The sequence below is a fragment of the Poecile atricapillus genome, chromosome 24 (assembly GCF_030490865.1).
Source record: "Poecile atricapillus isolate bPoeAtr1 chromosome 24, bPoeAtr1.hap1, whole genome shotgun sequence".
Lineage (NCBI taxonomy): Eukaryota > Metazoa > Chordata > Aves > Passeriformes > Paridae > Poecile > Poecile atricapillus.
In genome coordinates, this window is record NC_081272.1 from 4,847,355 (window position 1) to 4,866,646 (window position 19,292).

General features: G+C 49.5%; 1 protein-coding gene across 1 annotated transcript in view; it reads left to right on the forward strand.

Annotated features, from left to right (window-relative positions):
• The window catches only part of CSMD2 (CUB and Sushi multiple domains 2), a 278,621-nt gene that overhangs the window by 157,507 nt on the left and 101,822 nt on the right, over nt 1-19,292 (forward strand). The window contains exons 14-17 of the mRNA XM_058856609.1: nt 1,505-1,687; nt 12,586-12,912; nt 15,446-15,640; nt 18,433-18,571. Coding sequence (XP_058712592.1) covers nt 1,505-1,687; nt 12,586-12,912; nt 15,446-15,640; nt 18,433-18,571 — 844 coding nt within the window. The remainder of the gene's footprint in view (nt 1-1,504; nt 1,688-12,585; nt 12,913-15,445; nt 15,641-18,432; nt 18,572-19,292) is intronic.

A 19,292-nucleotide genomic window follows, 5' to 3' on the forward strand; every position in this document is an offset into this window, starting at 1 on the left:
TCCACTCCCTCCCATCCCAGCTCGTTGCTATTCCTCAGGTTTTCAAGCTGAATTTTCATTTCATGCTAGGCACTGTTGGCCTTGTGCATTTTTTGGGGGGAGAAATGAACAGTTCAGTGCAGCTTTAACGCCCAAAATTTTCATTTTCCAACCCTAATATGCCAGTGCAACTCCTAAACAGTTGGATTTAGAAACTGTGCAGGAAGATCCGTAAATCCTGGCAAAGTGCTTTCACTGAGAGGCAAAAAATGCAGCTTGTTTCATGAAAACTTTTAATATTAATTTATGTTAAGTTATTTTGGGGATGCTTCATTAGCTAGCAGTGAGTTTTCAGCTCAAGATGCAGCAGAAGCTCTGTGCCGTGTAACTTCTGCTCAAAATACACCTGGATCTGGAGTTGCCTGGAGCCAGAATAATAATGAGGGTGCCTTGTTGTTATTCCAGCCAAATTGGGATATTAAAGGGAGTCGTGCAAATCTCGGCTTCCATGATTTGCCTCTGTAAAGGAAGTGTCATAAATGAGATTTCCAATTTGGTGCAAGAAATTGGAAGCGGGGAGGAAAAGACAGCGAGACTGATCAGAGATGATAGGGATAAAAACAAGAGGATTGGGAGAGGAGTGTGGAGCAGATAAAAAATGTGGGAACACAAAGGAGGAATGAAGGAATGAAGTTTTTGGAGCAGGGAGTCCTTTGGAAATGGGATTGGAGGGAGCAGGAGATAACAGGAAATTGTGTCTGGGGTTTATTTGGAGTCAAAATTCCCATGTGGAGAGGGATTAAATCAGTGTCTGTGTGGGGACAAGGCAGGAATGGGAATGGAATTGGGGTAGGGAGGGAAGGAGAGGGGACAATCCAGCAAATTCCCCCTGTGTCCCTGTGCCAGGGAGCTGAGTGTTGGTCCTGCTTGGCGAGATGTGGGCCCTGAATTCAGAAGTTCCTGGAGCAGATGCAGAGCAGGAGCTGCTTTGGATACCTGTGTTTTTCATTTATTCCCTGTATTTTACTTTTTTTTCATTTCAGCTGGGATTGTCACAGAATCTTGGAATGGTTTGGGTTGGGAGGGACATTAAAACATGAGCAGGGACACCTTCCACTATCCCAGGTTGTTCTTTTCCAGCCTGGCCTTGGACACTTCCAGGGATCCAGGGGCAGTCACAGCTTCTCTGGGAATTCTATTCCAGCCCCTCCCAACCCTCACAGGGAACAATTCCTTCCTGATATTTAACCCAAATCCCCCTTCCCTCATCCTAAAGCCCTGGATTGGAGGCTGGGGAGCTGTCAGGAGAGATTTTTAGGAGAAAATTGGGGTTGGGACGCCACAACCTGGTGGGGGCTGCACCAGCTGGGCCTCAGCCCCTTCCCCACACCCAAATTCTCTCTTCCAACCCCTTCCCCACACCGATGTGCTGTGTTCTTTCTTCCAGCCCCTTCCCCACACCGATGTGCTGTGTTCTTTCTTCCAGCCCCTTCCCCACACCGAAATGCTGTGTTCTTTCTTGCAGAGATCGACCAGGGCAGCTGTGGCGATCCCGGGATCCCCGCCTTCGGCCGCAGAGAAGGCTCCACCTTCCGCCACGGGGACACTCTGCACTTCGAGTGCCAGCCCGCCTTCGAGCTGAAGGGCCACAAAAGCATAACCTGCCAAAAGAGCAGCCAGTGGTCTGCTCAGAAACCTGTGTGTGTTTGTAAGTGGGTCAGGAGCTCCAGAGCCTGTGTCCTTGGAGGGGACCCCGCGGTGGTGGCAGAGGTGGCTCCTGCCCAGGGATGCCTTCACCCAGCTTGAGGAGAGCTTTGGGCTCTTCCCTGGGCAGAGCAGAGGGAGATTTGGGTTGTGCTGGGCTCTCCCTGCTCTGCCCCCAGGGAAAATCAGTCCTTGGTGGCTGTGGCACAGACAAATCTTTAAATTCAAGATTTAAAGCTGGATTCTGGTTTTGGCTCCTCAGTTTTCCCTCATGATTCGACGCTCTCCAGGCTCCCTCCTGCTGGGCCCCAGTTTTGTGTTCCTTGCCCGAGTTCTCAGCAGATTTGGGATGTTCTGCTCTCCATGGTGACTCAGGATCACATTTTGGGATGGAAATGGGAGTTACTGCACAGTCCCTGTGGGGTTTAATGCTCTCGGTGTTCTCTGTAGAGATGTTGGGCAGTTTGCTTTATTGTCCTGACAGGACCTTCCTTGCAGGGACATCTGGCTTTGGACACTGTTACAGCTCCCAGCAGGAGCTCTGTTTTCCCCTGTTGGTGACAACCTCACTCTTCTTTTAATCTCCTTTGTTGCTTCGTTGGCTCTGTTAAAATCTGGGCCTTGGACTGGGGGAGTGAGACTGAGCCTGGAAAAAAACGGGAGAGGAAAATCCAGCTGAGGGAGGGGAGAATGGAGAGGGAGAAAGCAGAAATGTTGTTTTCAGATTCCAGTGGAAATGTGGTGTGGCAGGAGCTGATCCGTGAAAAGGATGGAGCTTGGGGGGAGAAAAAACCAGATCCTGCAGAGCTGGATGAGGGTCTGGAGGAGCTGGGAGAGAATTGGGGGTCATGGAGAAGGGGGAAAACCAGTTTGAAGTCAGTGCCTTTCTTTTCAAACACTGATTTAAGCTTGGAGAAATGCCTGGGGGAAGAAAGCAATTCCTTGTGAGTCCAGCCTTTTCCTGGTGCCATCCCTCCCTTCCTGTTTGGTTTTTTCTTTGTAAGCAAATCAGCTGGAGGTGCTGTTGAGGAAATACTGGAGTTTTTCCTGATTATCTGGGAGGTGGGAAGCGTCAGACTGGTTGTGTGCTATTTTTTTCTTTTAATTTCCTGGAATTTCAGGTGACTTTGGATAACTTGGTGTGGTTGAGGCTCGTACTGAGAGTTTGGAGTGAGAGTAAAACCTGTGGTTTGTGCTCAGGGCAACTGAGCTGGGTCATAGCAGAATAGAAAGGAGACTTTTTGGTAAAATAGGGTTATTGGTATTGATCAAATCAAACCACATTCATGCAAAGCATGAATCTTCCAGTTAAAATAATTCCAGTGTGATCTGTTCTCTGTGATTCTTGGGGTATTTACATCTCAACGAGGCAACATGCAAGCAGTGGGAAAAGTAACTCACAGGCCCCTCTAGACCTTAATTCCTGATTTATTGTGGAGCAGGAGAGGTCACAGGACAAAATGTGTCTGAATTCCAGGTGAGAAATGTTGGGATGTGAGGGGGGGAAATGGGGGGCCCCATTTGTGAGCTGCTGGTTGGGATTGTGGGAACAATCCAGTGCCTGTGGTGGGTGACAGAGACAGCTGGAGATGGAGCTGGGATTTGGGGAGAAGGGGCTGGGGAGCTGGGGTTGGGGGCAGGAGTTTGGGAGCAGAGGTTTGGGAGCAGGAGTTGAGCAGGAATTGGGGAGCTGGGATTTGGGAGCTGGGATTTGGGGAGCAGGGTTTGGGAACAGGGGTTTGGGGAGCAGGCATTTGGGAGCAGGAGTTGGGGAACAGGAGTTTGGGAGCAGGAGTTGGGGAGCTGGGATTTGGGAGCAAGGGTTTGGATCTGGGATTTGGGGAGCTGGGATTTGGGAGCTGGGATTTGGGGAGCAGGGGTTGGGAGCTGGGATTTGAGGAGCAGGGTTTGGAGCTGGGATTTGAGGAGCAGGGGTTGGGAGCTGGGATTTGAGGAGCAGGGTTTGGATCTGGGATTTGAGGAGCAGGGTTTGGATCTGGGATTTGAGGAGCAGGGGTTTGGATCTGGGATTTGAGGAGCAGGGGTTTGGAGCTAGGATTTGAGGAGCAGGAATTTGGATCTGGGATTTGAGGAGCTGGGATTTGGGAGCTGAGATTTGGGGAGCAGGACTTTGGGAGCAGGGGTTTGGGAGCAGGGATTTGGGAGCAGGAGTTTGGAGCTGGGATTTGAGGAACAGGGGTTGGGATCTGGGATTTGAGGAGCAGGGTTGGGAGCAGGCAGGATTTCTTGGGAAGGGCTCATTTCCTGGACTTTCTGTGGCAAGGCAGCACAAACCATTCCTGCAACCCCTCTGTTGATGCCACGGGGCCCAAATTCCCGCCTGGCTTTGTGATCCCAGATCTCCCTCCTCAGCATCCATTGCCACCATGTCCCTGAGCCACCCATGGGGACACTGGGGACTCTGCAAAGCCTCTCAGGTGTGGGGTTCCTGCACCCACCCCAGCAAGGTGTCCCTGGCCTTTGGGGGTGCTCAGGGGGATTCCCAGGGCCCTCTGGATCCTGGGAATCTGCAGCCCTGGCCTTGGGTGTGCTGAGCTGGGCTTTGTTCTGGGTGTTCTGGGTGGCTCCTGTGAAATCTGGGGGCCTGGGAGTTTGCTCCTGCCAAATTTGGGAGTCTGGGGTTTTGTTCCTGTAGGATTTGGGGGTCTGGTTGTTTTTTGGGTGTCTGGGGGTATGCTGTCTTTAAATATGGGGGTCTGGGTGTTTGCTTCTGTAAAGTGTCAGTGCCTGTGTGTCTGTTCCTGTACAAGTTGGGTGGCTGGGTGTTTATTTCTGTACAATTTGGGTTTCTGGGTGTTTATTTCTGTACAATTAGGGTATCTGGGTGTCTGTGGGGTTGAGCTCTCTCTTCCTGTACAATCTGAGTGTCTAGATGGCTGTTTCTGTGCAATTGTGTGTATCTGGCTGTTTGTTCCTGTTCCATTTGGGTGTTTATTTCTGTACAGTCTGGGTGTCTTGGTGTCTGTTTCTGTTCAATGTGGGTGTCTGGGTGTTTATTTCTGTACAATTTGAGTGCCTGGGTGTCTGCTCCTGTTCAGTTTGGGTGTCTGAGTGTTTATTTCTGTTCAGTTTGGGTGTCTGAGTGTTTATTTCTGTTCCATTTGGGTGTTTTTTCTGTCCAATTTGAGTGTCTGGCTTTAGGTGATGGCTGAAACTCTCTCTATCCTGCACCATCCTGCACTGCTTGAATCAGCTCTGTAGTTCTGTTGTCTTTAAAAATGGCATTTCCAGGATTGGAGAGTCTGTCTGTCACAGGCCAGGGCAGTTCCACACCCAGAACTCGATTTTGTTCAGTTTGTTCCCTTTTCTTAGCAAAATGGGCTCAGGGGGGCGGGTGGGGAGGGGTGCATTGGATAAATATCCCTGAAGGAAAACCCTTGTGCTCCCTCAGCTGAGGTTTGTGCTCCAATCTGGGGACAGAATATTCCAGCTGAAATTTCCTGGGGCTGAGGAGATTATTCAGAGAAACAGAGAATCAGCTCTGTAATTCCAGTTCTCACTCTGCTGACACTGAGGATGGAGGATGTGGTGAGGGAGAGGAACATTCCAGAACTGCCAAAACCTCCAAATCCAGGCTGGGAATTGCTGTTCAAATATCCTCATGTGCAGCAGAGAAAAGAAATCCCTCATTTTCTGATTTTATTTACAGTAGGAGGCCCCCAAAATTTGCTTCACAAGGTTTAGTTTTATTATTTATTTTAGGTTTATTATTTATTTTTGGCAGAAAGAGCAGGGCCCTGGTGCTCATGGGGTGGTTCTGCAGCAAGAAAGTCTTACAAGGATCTTTGTTCTTCCCTTCCCTGCTCCTCCTGCCTTTCCCAAGTTTTCATCCTTCAGTTTTCTCTGGGTGCTTGAGCCGTGCCTGGCAGTGCCGTCCTGTTCCGTGGGGTTTGGCTGTGCCACCAGGAGTGACAATAAATGCCATTGTCACCATCTCGGGCAGCGGAGGTTTGGGTGCCCTCTGCCACTTCTGGGAGAGTCGTTCCAGGAATTTCTGCTGCAGGTTCAGTTTGTTGGGATCAGCCTTGGAAAATCCAGGTTTTCTGGACCCGTCTCGTGTTTAGCACGGAAATAAGTGGTGGGGGAGTAAAAGGAGCCCACGGGGGTTGGGTTGGTTGGTGTCGCTCAGCAGAGTTTTGGGATTAATGTGATCATTCCTAGGAGTGTTGGAGTGGATTGGGAACAAACACATTAATTTCTGGAGATGTCTGGGTTTGAGATTAATGTGGTAAATCCTGGGAATGCTTGAATGGGTTTAGGATAAATCTGTTAATTCCTGGGAATGCTGGAATGGGTTTGGAATAAATCTATTCATTCCTGGGAATATTTGATTGGGTTTGGGATTAATGTGGTCATTCCTGGGAGTGTTTGAATGGAATACATTCATTTCTGGAAATGTTTGATGGGGTTTGGGATAAATGTGGTCATTCCTGGGAATGTTTGAATGGCTTGAGGATAAACATGTTCATTCCTACAAATGTTTGAATGGACTGGGAGCAAATGTATTCATTCCTGGCAATGTTTGATTCCTTTTGGGGATAAATCTATTCATTCCTGGGAGTGTTTGGGTTTGGGGATAAAGGTGTTCATTCCTGGTTGTTTTTGAATGGATTGGGGACAAATGTGTTCATCCCTGGGAATGTGTGAGTGGATTTGAGATAAACCTGTTCATTCCTGGGAATATTTAAATGGATTGAGGACAAATGTGTTCATGGATTGGGGATAAATGTATTCATTGCTGGGTATATTTTAATGGATTTGGGATAAATGTGTTCATTAACATTCCAGTTGTTCCTGCCAAAAAAGTGCCACAGGGCACAGGTGGCTGCCCAAAAGTGTCCCCCTTCCCCTGGTGGAGCACCCACCACATCCCAGGTCCAGCAGCTGGATCCCTTCCAGGCTGGGGTGGGCCCTGCACTTGTTGGGAGTCCCTGAGGATCCATCCTCATCTCCTCCCTGCCCTTGATCCAAGGGGTTTGGAGCAGCAAATCCCTGGGGAAAAGCTCCTCGTGGCTCTGAGCAGAGATCCAGCCTGTCCTGGCAGGGAGGGGAGCATGAACTGCAGGCAGGATTCCCCTGATCCCAGACCTGTGTGGGATCTGGAGCTGCTGTTCACAGCCTTGTTCCACATTCCCAGCCCTGTGAGTCCCTTCCCTTCCTCCTTTCCTTTCCCAGCCCTCGTTCTGCAGCTCTGCCCCAGCAGAGAATGAGATTTCAGTGTTTGCTCAAGAGCTGGGCTGGGCAGGAATCATTCCAGCACCTTCCCAGTGACAGGGAATTGCCTTGGAATTGTCCCTCATGAGCTCCTCAGCCTGTTTGTTTTGTTTGTTGTTTTTTTTGTGGGTTTTTTCCTTGTTTGTTTGTTTGGGGTTTTTGTTGTGGGTTTGTTTTGGGTTTGTTTTTGGTTTTTTTGTGTAACCTCCATTAAAATTTTCCATTTCCTTCCTATAACTGTCCAAGGGCTCTTCCCTGGGAGATGTCCCAGATCAGCTGCACACCTTTCCCAGCTTGTCCCTCGAGCTGGGAACTTCCCAAGGTGTCCATATCCAAGGAAAGCTGGCGTCCCCCGGGTCAAACCAGAGCCCGTTTGCTCCTCAGTATCAAACTTTCTCACTGAGTTCTTACTCATGGTTGTAGAGCCAGGAGAAGGATCCTCCCCGTGAGAGCTGCTGCTCTGGGAGTTCTCTGGGTTTATCAGGAATTTGGGGTGTTTGGGGGAGCAGTGGGTGGCAGTGGTGGCTGTGACCCAGCAGGTGTGACCAGCTCTGTCCTGATGGAGGCAGCCCCTCCTGGCTGTGTCCACTCTGGGGGCTCCCAGCTGCAGTCCCAGGAGGTTGCAGCTCCTTGGGGTTGTTTCCATGCTGGCATTTCCTGACTGGGCCTGTGGATCTGCTCCCCTGAGGGAGTTTTGCTCCAGATGAGCTGTCCTGGCCCCATTTCCCTGTTCCCCATTTTCCCTGTTTCCCTGCTCCTGATAGGAATTGCTCAGCAGGGCAGGTTCCATGGGTTTCTCCTCTTCACACTTGCCTGGGGTGACACTGGCTTTGTCAGGGGGTTGTGTCTGTCCCCTCCCTGTGTCACAAAGACGGGGATGTGGGGTCTGGTGCCTTCATCCATCTGGACCTTGGAGAACTTCCCTTGTTATTCCTGCCCTGTTACCCCTTCCCACATGGGGTGGGGGTTTGAGGAAGCTGCAATGGGACATTCCCACTGCTGGGGCAGAGTCTGATGGGGCTGAGTTTGTTTTTGGGATCTTTCTGTTGCTCCCTATGAGCAGAGCTTGAGGTGTGGCCCAAGCTGGCCACGCTCAGGGGAGCAGCTGCCCTCACCCCACAGGCTTTGGGGTGTCCAGGGGGGTCAGCACTCGCCCCTCGTGCACTTGTGGGGTCAGGAATGTGTGGGGGGCAGTCCCATCCCAGCCTGCAGGAGCTGGCTGCAGCACTTGGCAGAGGAGGGAGGAGTTGCCAAACCCCACAGAGCAGCACAGGAGAGGTGAACAATAGCACCACAAGGCTTCTTAGGACCAAAACTTCCACTTCTTGTGGCCACTGCAAAAATTCCAAGGGAGGCTGCTGGGAGAGGAAGAGTTCTGTTGGAAATCATGGGAACCTGGGAGAGGATCTTGGTGCAGAAGTCTTGGAGCACATCCCAGGAGCAGATGGCTGCAGGATCCCTGGCAAGAGCCAGGCCAGCCCTGTCCCAGTGTGGATCAGCAGCTCCCAGGAAGTTTAAAAAAACTTCAGCTTTTTCCCAGTGCCAAGCCCTGCTCCTGCTGGAGTGGGTGGCAGTGAAACCTGCTCTTCCCTGCACATCTATTTTTAAATTCAGTGATATTTTCCTCAAGATTTGGTTCCCAAAACCTGCCTGGTTTTCATTCTTCTCCTCATACCTGCAGTCCCACCCACTTCCCCTGTGATGCCAGAGCATTTTCAGGAGGAAAAGGCACCAAGAGATGCAGATTTGTTTTTTCCCCCTTGGAATAACACATATAGAAAGAGGAAAATACAAAATGTAAAGCACTTTGCTACCCAGCTGGAGCAATGCCCTGAGCTTCCAGCACTGTCAGCTCTTCCCAAGTCAGGAATGCTGGGCATTAACCAGGATCATTCTGAGCTCCTGTTTTTCCAGTCTATCACCAAGTTCTGCCTAGAGGAGGGATTGCTGGAGAAAAGGAAATGCAGGGTAGAAAATCCACTCCTGGCTCCCAGCTCTCTCCCCAGAGGTCGGAGTCTGTGGGAGTAGGATCTAAAAACTGAGAGGAAAGTCAGGAATTTTGGATTGTTTCCATGGAAACTGCAATTACTCCAGTGATTCCTTGCTTGGTTTCCAGCTCCTGACTCTGATGCCTTTCCTGGCCCCATGGTGTGACCTCTTCTTGGGATCAGCCCTGGATTCTCCTGCAGGATCAGCAGGGATGGAGTGTCTGGAGCCAGGAACAGGAGAAGAGAGATGGTCTCTATTCTTTTGAAGAGGAGGCAGGGTCTGGGGAAGGCAGAATAGAAGAGGAAAAAACAACTTGGGAAGAGAGGAGAGAGGAGAGAGGAGAGAGGAGAGGAAAGGAGAGGAGAGGAGAGGTTCGGAGAGGAGAGGAGAAGAAGAGAAGAGAAGAGAAGAGAAGAGAAGAGAGAAGAGAAGAGAAGAGAAGAGAAGAGAAGAGAAGAGAAGAGAAGAGAAGAGAAGAGAAGAGAAGAGAAGAGAAGAGAAGAGAAGAGAAGAGAAGAGAAGAGAAGAGAAGAGAAGAGAGAAGAGAAGAGAAGAGAAGAGAAGAGAAGAGAAGAGAAGAGAAGAGAAAGAGAGAAGAGAAAACTCCATCCATGTCCCTCTCCTAAGGGAAGAACCAAGGATCTGCTCCTTCATTGTTTCACTGCCTAAACCAAGGCAGGATCCTGATGATGCTTGTGATCAGTGGAACAAATCACTGTGCTGGTTCATTCATGACGTGCTCTCGCTGCTATGTGTCTGCTGTGATTTATTCTGTATTTAATAAAGGCATTTTTCTCATTGCCTTGGCAGTACTTGGGCAGCAGTAGCAATTATTGACAAATAAGACAATTATTGACAAATATAACTATTATTGACAGAATCAGCTTTATAAACAGGCCCCTGTGCTGTGCACATCATGGAATGGCCTCTCCTGGCATTTAACAAGGGTAATAAATGTTAATTGCAGGCAGAGCAGCTCCCAGGCTGGTGCTGATGGACAGCTGCAGGCAGCAGGGCTGGCCTCTGTCATGTTGGGAGTGACTCCTGCTGCTGAGAGCTCTTTGGGATGCTCCAGCAGCACCAGACAGGTGGAGCTGGGCTGTCTCCCACCTTTCCTGCTGCCATCATCTTCCTCCTGACAGCCTGGCCCCCTGCCTGTGACATGCTGTTAAACAGCTCCTGCTTTATCCCAGTGTCCAGGGAGGCTGGCATGGATCCAGTGCCAGAGCTGAAATCTCCTTCTACTGTGAAGAAAAACTCCTTCCACAGTGAGGAAAAACCTCCTCTGCTTCAGAAGATGAAGAAAATCATCATCTCACAGACACCATGGTCTTGTTCATGAACCTTGTGGCTTCCTGGGCTGGATGTTCCCCTCTGGAATGTGATTCCAGCTCCTCTCTCCATCAAATTCAGATTTTTCTCAGCCGCAGCTTGTGCCAGTGGCCCTGGTCCTCCAGCTCCAACTTGCTTTTCTCCTCACTGATCTTATGGAAAATCAAAATCTTCATTTACTTCCCTGCAGTGGAGACTCTTGGATGTTGTTTTTTTTTATCAGCTCCTCTTTAATCTGTCATTTTGTTTTATCTGGCAAAGGTTAATTTTATATTCTCCCCTCGCTCTGCTCCTCTCCCCTTTGTCAGCAAGTCCTTTGTTGTTTTATTTTCTGATCTGGTGACTGCACCTCTCTCTTGCTGGGCTGCTGGAGGTCCTGGCTGAATGCTAATTCCTGGCTGAATGCTAATTCACCCCCTTGGATTTAAAAATGTAGAGGAGACACCTCATCCCTGCTGCTGAGATGTTTCCCTGGGTGCGAATGCATTTATTTTCAATTTTCCTGAGGCAGATTACACCGTGCTTATGCTGACAGAATTATTTGACAGCATCCCCTGATATTTCAGTGTCTGGTAAAGAGAGAGCCCAAAAAATCCTGAGGAGGTTTTGCAGTTTGTTTTCTCTTTAATCTGCTCTCTTTGTGGCTGAGAGCAGGGAATGGATTGTGCAGCTCCATGGCCTTGATAACGTCACAGGAACATCCGAATTATTTGATCCGAGCCCATTAAGTGGTGAGGGGAGACAGAGGGAAAATAACAGAGGGAGGCAGAGCAGTGATCCAAATAATTGTCTAAGTGCCAACCCCAAGCCAGGCTCATCCCCTGTGCCAGGAATTAGGGAGATGGATGTTCCCAATAATGGGTTTTACCAAGGGTGGCAGTGGGGAAAAAGGATGAGCAAAGCATCCATACATAAAATATCCCAAAGTCTGGGCAGGTAGCACTTCAAAGGCAGCCTTGCCTTCCCAAATTAATGGGCCTTGGCAGCTGCAGCCAGGGATAGATTGAACCCCTGGAGAGCTGGAGGGGTTTTCATGCACGCTCTTCTCCTCAGCTTCGTTTTAAGCCTGGTTTTAATTATCTCTGTGGAAATGGCAGCCAGGTTGGGTGCCTCTCTTTGGGAACCAGCAAAAGTCGGGGGTTTATGAGTGGTGGGAAGAGCTTCCCCTCCACCAGGGCTGCAGATTCCTCCGGTTTGTCCCAACCCCTTGGGTGCTTGGGGATGTTCTTGGGCTGTTCCACAGAGCATCCTGCATCTCCCAGTGCTCAGCCAGGTGTAAACAACTTCCCAAGGACACAAATTAACTCACAGCTCCCTCTCCAAAGGCTCCATTTGTTGTTGGATTCCGAAGACATTCCCTGTGGGAAGGGCGTGGTGTGGATGGAAGGAGTTTGGTGAATGCAGTGGGTGAATCTGGAGAGGAGCACGGGGGGGAAAAATTAATTCAGCAGTTGGAAAGGGCAGCTGAAATGGCAGATTTTATTGTCAGCAAGCCCCAAGGAGTCTGCAGCACCCTGGGAATGGATGTGTCACCTGTGGGTGACAGAGCTGAGCCAGGGACAGCAGCAGGGGAGGCTGGAGCAGTGCCTGGAGTGACCGAGCTGCTTCCTTGCTCCAGCTTCTCTGGGATGTGCTGGGCTGTGGCCACAGCAAAGAGTGTTAAGGCAAAACTGGACTTGTTTCGTGCTGGTTTTATTTTGCACCACCTCAAGTCACCCACTGCATTCTTGGGAGGCTTTCCTGAGGGACATGCAGGAGAATTCACCTGGAAAATGCTTGATCCCACCTCAGAGGCATTTTCCTCCTGCTGTTAAAGAAACCTGGAAGGGACTGGAAAACAGCAAATCCACCCAAAATCCTGAAGAACAGGCATTTTTCTTATCCCAATAATAAAATATTCTGATTTAGTGGTGACCAAAACCTTCTGATTCAGTGGTGACCAAAACCTTCTGATTCAGTGGTGACCAAAACCTTCTGATTCAGTGGTGACCAAAAGGTTCTGATTCAGTGGTGACCAAAACCTTCTGATTCAGTGGTGACCAAAAGCTTCCCTGCTGCTCCTGTGAGGGTGGTAATTAAAGAATTAATGGGAGAGAACTAATGGAAGATCCAGAGTGGTGATTTCCCCTCCTGGTTTTCAGTCCATGTGAAATGTCTGATATTTATATGATGGCAGGAGTTCTGTCAGTGGGCTGTGGGAGTCACTTCTTCCTCCTGCAGATAAATCCCAGAGTGAGCACTGCTGAGGCGGTCTGGGAGCAGGAATTGGTGGGAGTGTCTGAGCTGAGGGGATGAGGGCAGGGATGGCTGTGGGGCTGTGGTACTGATGTCTCTTTCCCTTTGCAGTTTCCTGCTTTTTCAACTTCACCAGCCCATCGGGGATCGTGCTGTCCCCGAACTACCCCGAGGAGTACGGGAGCAGCCTGCACTGTGTGTGGCTCATCATCGCCAACCCCGAGAGCAGGATCCACCTGGCCTTCAATGACTTCGATGTGGAGCCCCAGTTCGACTTCCTGGCTGTCAAGGACGGGGGCACGGCCGAGTCCCCGGTGCTGGGCACCTTCTCAGGGAGCCACATCCCCTCCTCACTGACCAGCAGCGGCCACGTGGCCAGGCTGGAGTTCCAGACTGACCACTCCATGGAGAAGAGAGGCTTCAACATCACCTTCACCAGTGAGTGGGATGCTTTGGGGACACCTAAAAACAGAGGCCAGACAGAATTCAGGGAATAAAAAGCAGTTCTGTTTATTGAGGGGCCTTCAGGGACATTTCAGGCAGACAAAGCCCCCCAGGAGCTGCACCCAAAATGGACCACGGGTCAGGGGTTTCACACTTTTATAAGTTTGGGCCATTTGCATATTGGGGTTAATCTCCCAATTCCAGCTTCAGGTAATGAAGTCATTTACCCCAAGTTTGCTGCCCCCAACTCCCTTTTGTTTCCATCTCTGGGGGCCTGAGGCAGTGAGGTGTCCTTGATTGCCAGGCCTGGAGAGGAATTGCTGTGTCTGAGCCAAATGGGAAAGCAGCAGCTCCCACTGTGTGTGGAGTTTGGAGTTACACACTGAAGAACTGCAGGGTTACAAATAGATGAAAAACAGAAAAGCTGAAATCCTGAGGCATCAAGTGTCCCACCCTTCCTTCTGCCCGGGTTTTAAACTCTAAATTCATGTTGGAAACTGCAGAGATGGATCTTGCTAAAGCTGTTGGAATTCCAAAGTAAACCTGAAAATTGAGGATTAATTTGGATTTGCAGTTGGGTAATGGAGAATTGGTGGCAAGTTTAGAGCTGGTGGCACAGATTCTTTCTGGCTGTGAAGCTGAAGTGTTATCCACAAAAAAAACCCAGTTTGGTCCTGGCTTATCTGTTCATGGAAGCCAGGATTCGGGTTCTTCCCTCAGGGTTTGCTGGAGAAAGATTTTGGCCAAGTGTGTAGTGCTGGGATGAGGGGAATGACCTGTTATTGGATTTTGGGATGAAATTTTATCCTGTGAGGGTGGGGAGGGGCTGGGATGGGCTTCCCAGGAATTTGTGGCTGCCACCCTTGTATGCTGACAGCCAGAGATGCAAAACTTTGGAGAAAAAGGCAAAGGTAGCCCTGTCTTGTGTTAGAAAGCCTTGACATTTCCAGAGAGAGGTTTGGCTCCATGTTAAGTCCACTCCTCAAATCCCTACGGTAATTTTATCATATTGTTCTGTAATTTTCCAAAGAGCCTTATTAAACCTCTTCAGCAGAGCTGAGCTCTGTTAGGCTGTGCCTTCAGTGGCACAGATAAATTAATGGACTTTCCAGCCCTGATTGCTGAGCCTTTATTTAAAGAAAAAAAAAATCAAAAAATCAAGAAATCAAAAAATCAAAATGTCAAAAAGTCAGAAGGCTTAAGGAAGCATTTGCCAAGCTCCGTCAGGCTGAGGACTCCTCAGAGGAGGGGATTTGGGTGAGGTTTGGGTTTGGGTTTGGGTTTGGGTTTGGGTTTGGGTTTGGGTTTGGGTTTGGGTGTGGGTTTGGGTTTGGGGGTGCCACAGACCCAGGACTGAAGGTGACACTTCAAGAACACTGCTGGTTGGGAGCTGGGACTGTCCCTTGCATGGGGACATTTTTCAGGCACAATTTCAGGACATTTTTCAGGTTTTTCAGTGCTGGGAATGACTCAGGAATGAGTTCATTTGTTCTGACCGCTTCCAGTTCTGCACTGAGCCTTTCCCAGCCAGGTTTAAGTATTTAAGTCCTCTTTAAATTTAACGTGGTGTTTTCTAATTGTCCTCTGGTGCTCTGGTTTGTGTCACAGTTAACTTTTGGAGAGTTCAGTCAGCAGACAAGGGGGGTAACATGATTGCTTTACACCATTATACAGAGGTATTTTTAAGTGTTTAGTTAAGGCCTGTGATATTGTATATTCACCTCACTACTATTTCTATAAGCTGTGCAGTACATATTTGAGCTGGTAAATTACATTAAACTAACAAACAGCTAAATAAAGGTATATATGATACTACAGCCAACCACTGTTACCGCTGAAGATGAACAGATCACACAGACACAGGTCGAGGTGTGGTGAAAAGAAGAGAAAGTTTATTTTTCCCCCCAGGATTTATAGGCTCCTGACCATGGGATGGTCAGGATAACACTTTCCCACTGCACTGGCCATGAGAGATGCCCATCACAAGACGTGGAACAGAAAGAATGTACACATATCTATGTTTACAGTTACTGTCCTGGGAAAGTCCTTAGAAAACCATGTCAGCAAGCTCAAAAGCTGAGTTTTCAGGGCAACAGACACAGGTTGAGGTGTGGTGAAAAGAAGAGCAGAGTTCATTTTTCCTCCCAGGATTTATAGGCTTCTGACCATGGCCAGGGATTGGATGGTCAGGATAACACTTTCCCACTGCACTGGCCATGAGAGATGCCCATCACAAGACGTGGAACAGAAAGAATGTACACATATCTATGTTTACAGTTACTGTCCTGGGAAAGTCCTTAGAAAACCATGTCAGCAAGCTCAGAAGCTGAGTTTTCAGGGCGACAAACCACTTATGATCAATGCAAAAACCAATATATAAATGCAAAAGCCAGTATCATATTGCAGTCCTTTTTTCAACACGAGGATAAAGTTGTGTGTTTTTTTACGGGAGGAGTGATCAAGCGCTGGAAATATCCCAACTGCCCTGTTTTCCTCTTCTCTTTCCCTCCTCTGCTGCTCCTGCCAGCGTTCCGGCACAACGAGTGTCCGGACCCCGGCGTGCCGGTGAACGGGAAGCGCTTTGGGGACAGCCTGCAGCTGGGCAGCTCCGTGTCCTTCCTGTGTGACGAGGGCTTCATCCGCACCCACGGCGCCGAGACCGTCACCTGTGTCCTGCAGGAGGGCAACGTGGTGTGGGACAACGCCGTGCTGCGCTGTGAAGGTGATCCCACGCTCCTGCCCGCTGTGCCTTGGGCTGGCAGGGCCTTGAAAATCTCCTTTTGCCTCTTCCCATGGCCAGGGACACTTCCATTAGCCCTCTGCTCCTGTCCAGCCTGGCCTTGGGCGCTTCCAGGGATCCCAGGGGTGGCCTCAGCTTCTCTGGGAATTCTGTGCCAGCTCCTCCCCACCCTCACAGCCAAGAATTCCTTCTGAATATCCCCAGATCTCCCCTTTCCCCTTTCTAAGCCATTCCCTGTGTCCTGTGCCTCCATCCCTTGTCCCAGGTTCATCTCCAGCTCTCCTGGAGCCCCTTTAGGCACTGAACGGAGCTTTGAGCTCTCCCTGGAGCTTCTTTTCTCCAGGTGAACATTCCCAGCCTACTGGGAGAGAGATCCGTCTCCTTTTTCCCTTCATTTTCTCCTCTTTTTCTCTTCTTTTTCTCCTCTTTTTCTCCTCCTTTCTTCTTGTTTTCTTTTTCTCCTCTTTTTCTCTTCTCTTCTCTTCTCTTCTCTTCTCTTCTCTTCTCTTCTCTTCTCTTCTCTTCTCTTCTCTTCTCTTCTCTTCTCTTCTCTTCTCTTCTCTTCTCTTCTCTTCTCTTCTCTTCTCTTCTCTTCTCTTCTCTTCTCTTCTCTTCTCTTCTCTTCTCTTCTCTTCTCTTCTCTTCTCTTCTCTTCTCTTCTCTTCTCTTCTCTTCTCTTCTCTTCTCTTCTCTTCTCTTCTCTTCTCTTCTCTTCTCTTCCCTCTCCCTCTCCCTCTCCCTCTCCCTCTCCCTCTCCCTCTCCCTCTCCCTCTCCCTCTCCCTCTCCCTCTCTCTCTCTCTCTCTCCTCCAGGTGAACATTCTCACAGGGACTGGGATTTTTGGGGGAATTTTGCAGCCTTTTGGGATCCAGGATCAGGGTTCTGCCTGTCAGGGCTCTCACATTCCACAGTGTCCAGCCAACACCTTCCAGGATTTCCCACGCTTCTGGAAAGTGCTGTCTGCACAGAGGAGTTTGCTGGGGAGGAAGTTTCAGCTCAAATATTCCTGAGCTCTGTTTATTTTCCGATTGTTTTGGTGTGAAATGAACGCTGGGGAGTATTTTTATTGTATTTATTTGAGGATCAGTTTACAACAGGTGTTTTTCTAATAACAATAATAATAAAAGGTTCTGGTTTAGTGATGACTCAAAGCTTCCCTGCTGCTCCTGTTGGGGAGGGAATGAAACAACAGGGAATGGAGGACCCAGGGTGATGTTTTCCCATGCTGGTTTTTGATCCCTGTAAAGTATCTGATATTGATATGATGGCAGAAGTTTGTCAGTGGGCTCTGGCAGCTGAGAGACAGAAATTCTGCACTTCCATCTCCTGGCCACAACAGCCAGCCCTGCCATGGTGGGAGCTGGGCTGATTTAAAGGCTTTAATTCAGATTTCAAAGCTTTCTTAGGACTTTTAAGCCTCTCCTCTGGAAAAGGGAAGTGAAGAAGGAGCTCATTAGGACTGAAAATCTCCCTGTACACTGTGTTCTCAGGGAAGTGATGCCTTGCTCTGGTATTTTCAGCAATTTGAATAACAAGTGCTGAGCTCTTGAGAAACAGCCCTGGAATATTGAGAAATAATTGGAGTAATTGGTCCTACATTGCCTGGGCAGCAGGAATTGCACGATCCTGGCCATTGTCTTTGGGATGGAAGGAAGGAATCAATTGTCTTCGACAGCTTTTGTAGAATAAAAAAGCTCTTTTTGTATTCTTAAATAATTTTGCTCCTGACAAAATACAGGTTTAATTCAGGGCTCCTGTTACTTTCAAAGCATTAGCCTTTAAATTTACATATTTTCAAGTATGGAAGGGAAACATACATTAAATAGTACATTCTTAATAAACTTTTATATTTGATAACCTTCTGCCTTCTCCTCCTGATCACTCTGGTGATTTCTTTGACTCACCCTTCAGTCTGGACATTTTAATTACCCTTTTTAAGCAAGGAGAAGAGCCCAGAGATCTAAAGTCCTGCTCAGCACTCGAAAAAATTAATGGGAATGAAGGAGACAGAGAAAAGGGTGGAAATCCTGACAGGAGACGATGCAGCTTTGGGGCAGAAAGGAAAAATAATTACTTTGGAGTCAGCTGAGATCAAATGACTTTCATCTGCCGCCCTTCAGAGCAGCAGGGGAGCTTTGGGGCTGGCACTCCACTGGGGTACAGTGACATTGGGGCTGGCCCTGGGTCCCTCCTGGGAGGACAAACCCTGGCAGTTCCTGGGGGCTGTGGGATTTTTCTGCCTCTGAGCCCTCAGACCCAGCTTCCTTTGCTCAGAAAACACAACTGGGGACCGTGGTGTGGAATTCCTGCCCTGCTCTGGTGATGTCCCTTGTGATAGCAAAGCCATGACTCAATTAGCAGGGCTGGGAGAGATCTTCTGGCACCTGAAATGCCAAGTGACCTTGCAGTTTCCTCTGCTTTTATACCCAATCATTATTTTACACCCCGTCCGCTCCGAGCAGGGCCCAAGGTCAGCCCTGCCAGCTCCCAGGGGGACAGTGTCTGCATTTGGAGCTGAAAAGGCAATTTCTGAGCAGTTTCCATCTGGCTCTGGTGGTTTTTAACTCGTGGGAGGAGGGAAATGCAGGGAAGGGGTTTCACAGGTGGGGACATCTCGGGGTGCTGCAGCTCCGTGACATTTCTCACCTGATTTCAAAGATGCGGCACTCAGGGATGTGGTTTAGTGGTGGCATTGGCAGTGTTGGGCTGGATCAGCCTGAAGATCTTTCCTAGCCTGGATAATTGTGTGATTTGTGTTCTTTTTGTGTCCCCAGCACCCTGTGGGGGCCACCTGACATCGCCCAGCGGAACCATCCTGTCCCCAGGCTGGCCTGGCTTCTACAAGGACTCACTGAGCTGTGCCTGGGTCATCGAGGCCCAGCCAGGCTACCCCATCAAGATCACCTTTGACAGGTGCTCAGCAGCACGGGCAGCCCCAGATCCCCTGGGTTTGGGTGGTTTGGGTGGTTCCAAGGTGCAGCCAGGGGAAGGGAATGAGCTGCTCCACGTCCCGTCCAGCTCTGAGCTTCTCCCCTCTCCCCTTTCATATTTCTGAGCTCCTGGCAGAGAATGAAATCCCACCCAGCACTGGGGAGGGAAAGGTGGGAATGGTTCTGTCTGAACCACTCCTGCTTGCTTTCAGGGGGGTTTTAGACACAGTTTTGGGGGCTGAGCTCCCACAGATTCCTCGGGTGGGGGGAGCAGCAGGGGATGCTGAGTTTTTTGGCTTTCCCTGGATTTCCTGGCCAAGGAGGGCTGTGCTCTGCTGGATGTGTGGGGAGACTTGTTCAGGGGGCACAAGGATGTAGATGGATATAGATCCAGATATCCTGAGCTGCTGTTTGGATTCCTGGCAGTGCCAAGAATACCCCAGAGAGCAGAAAGGAGCTGCCCCTGCCACTGCTGTGACATTTGGGGCTCCATGGCTCTTTCAGCCCTGTTTCATTTGCTGCCTCAGCACCTGGGCAACATTTGAGGGCTGGAGAAGCTCCCAGCCTGGTGGGGGTCAGCAGGTGAAGAGGTGAAGAATCAAAAAAAGCCCCCAAACATGTGTGAGGTGCCCTCAGTGAGACACTCAGAAAGGCATCTGTGGCCCCTGGTGGTTCCAGGAGTGAAATGAGGACAGAAGGAGAAG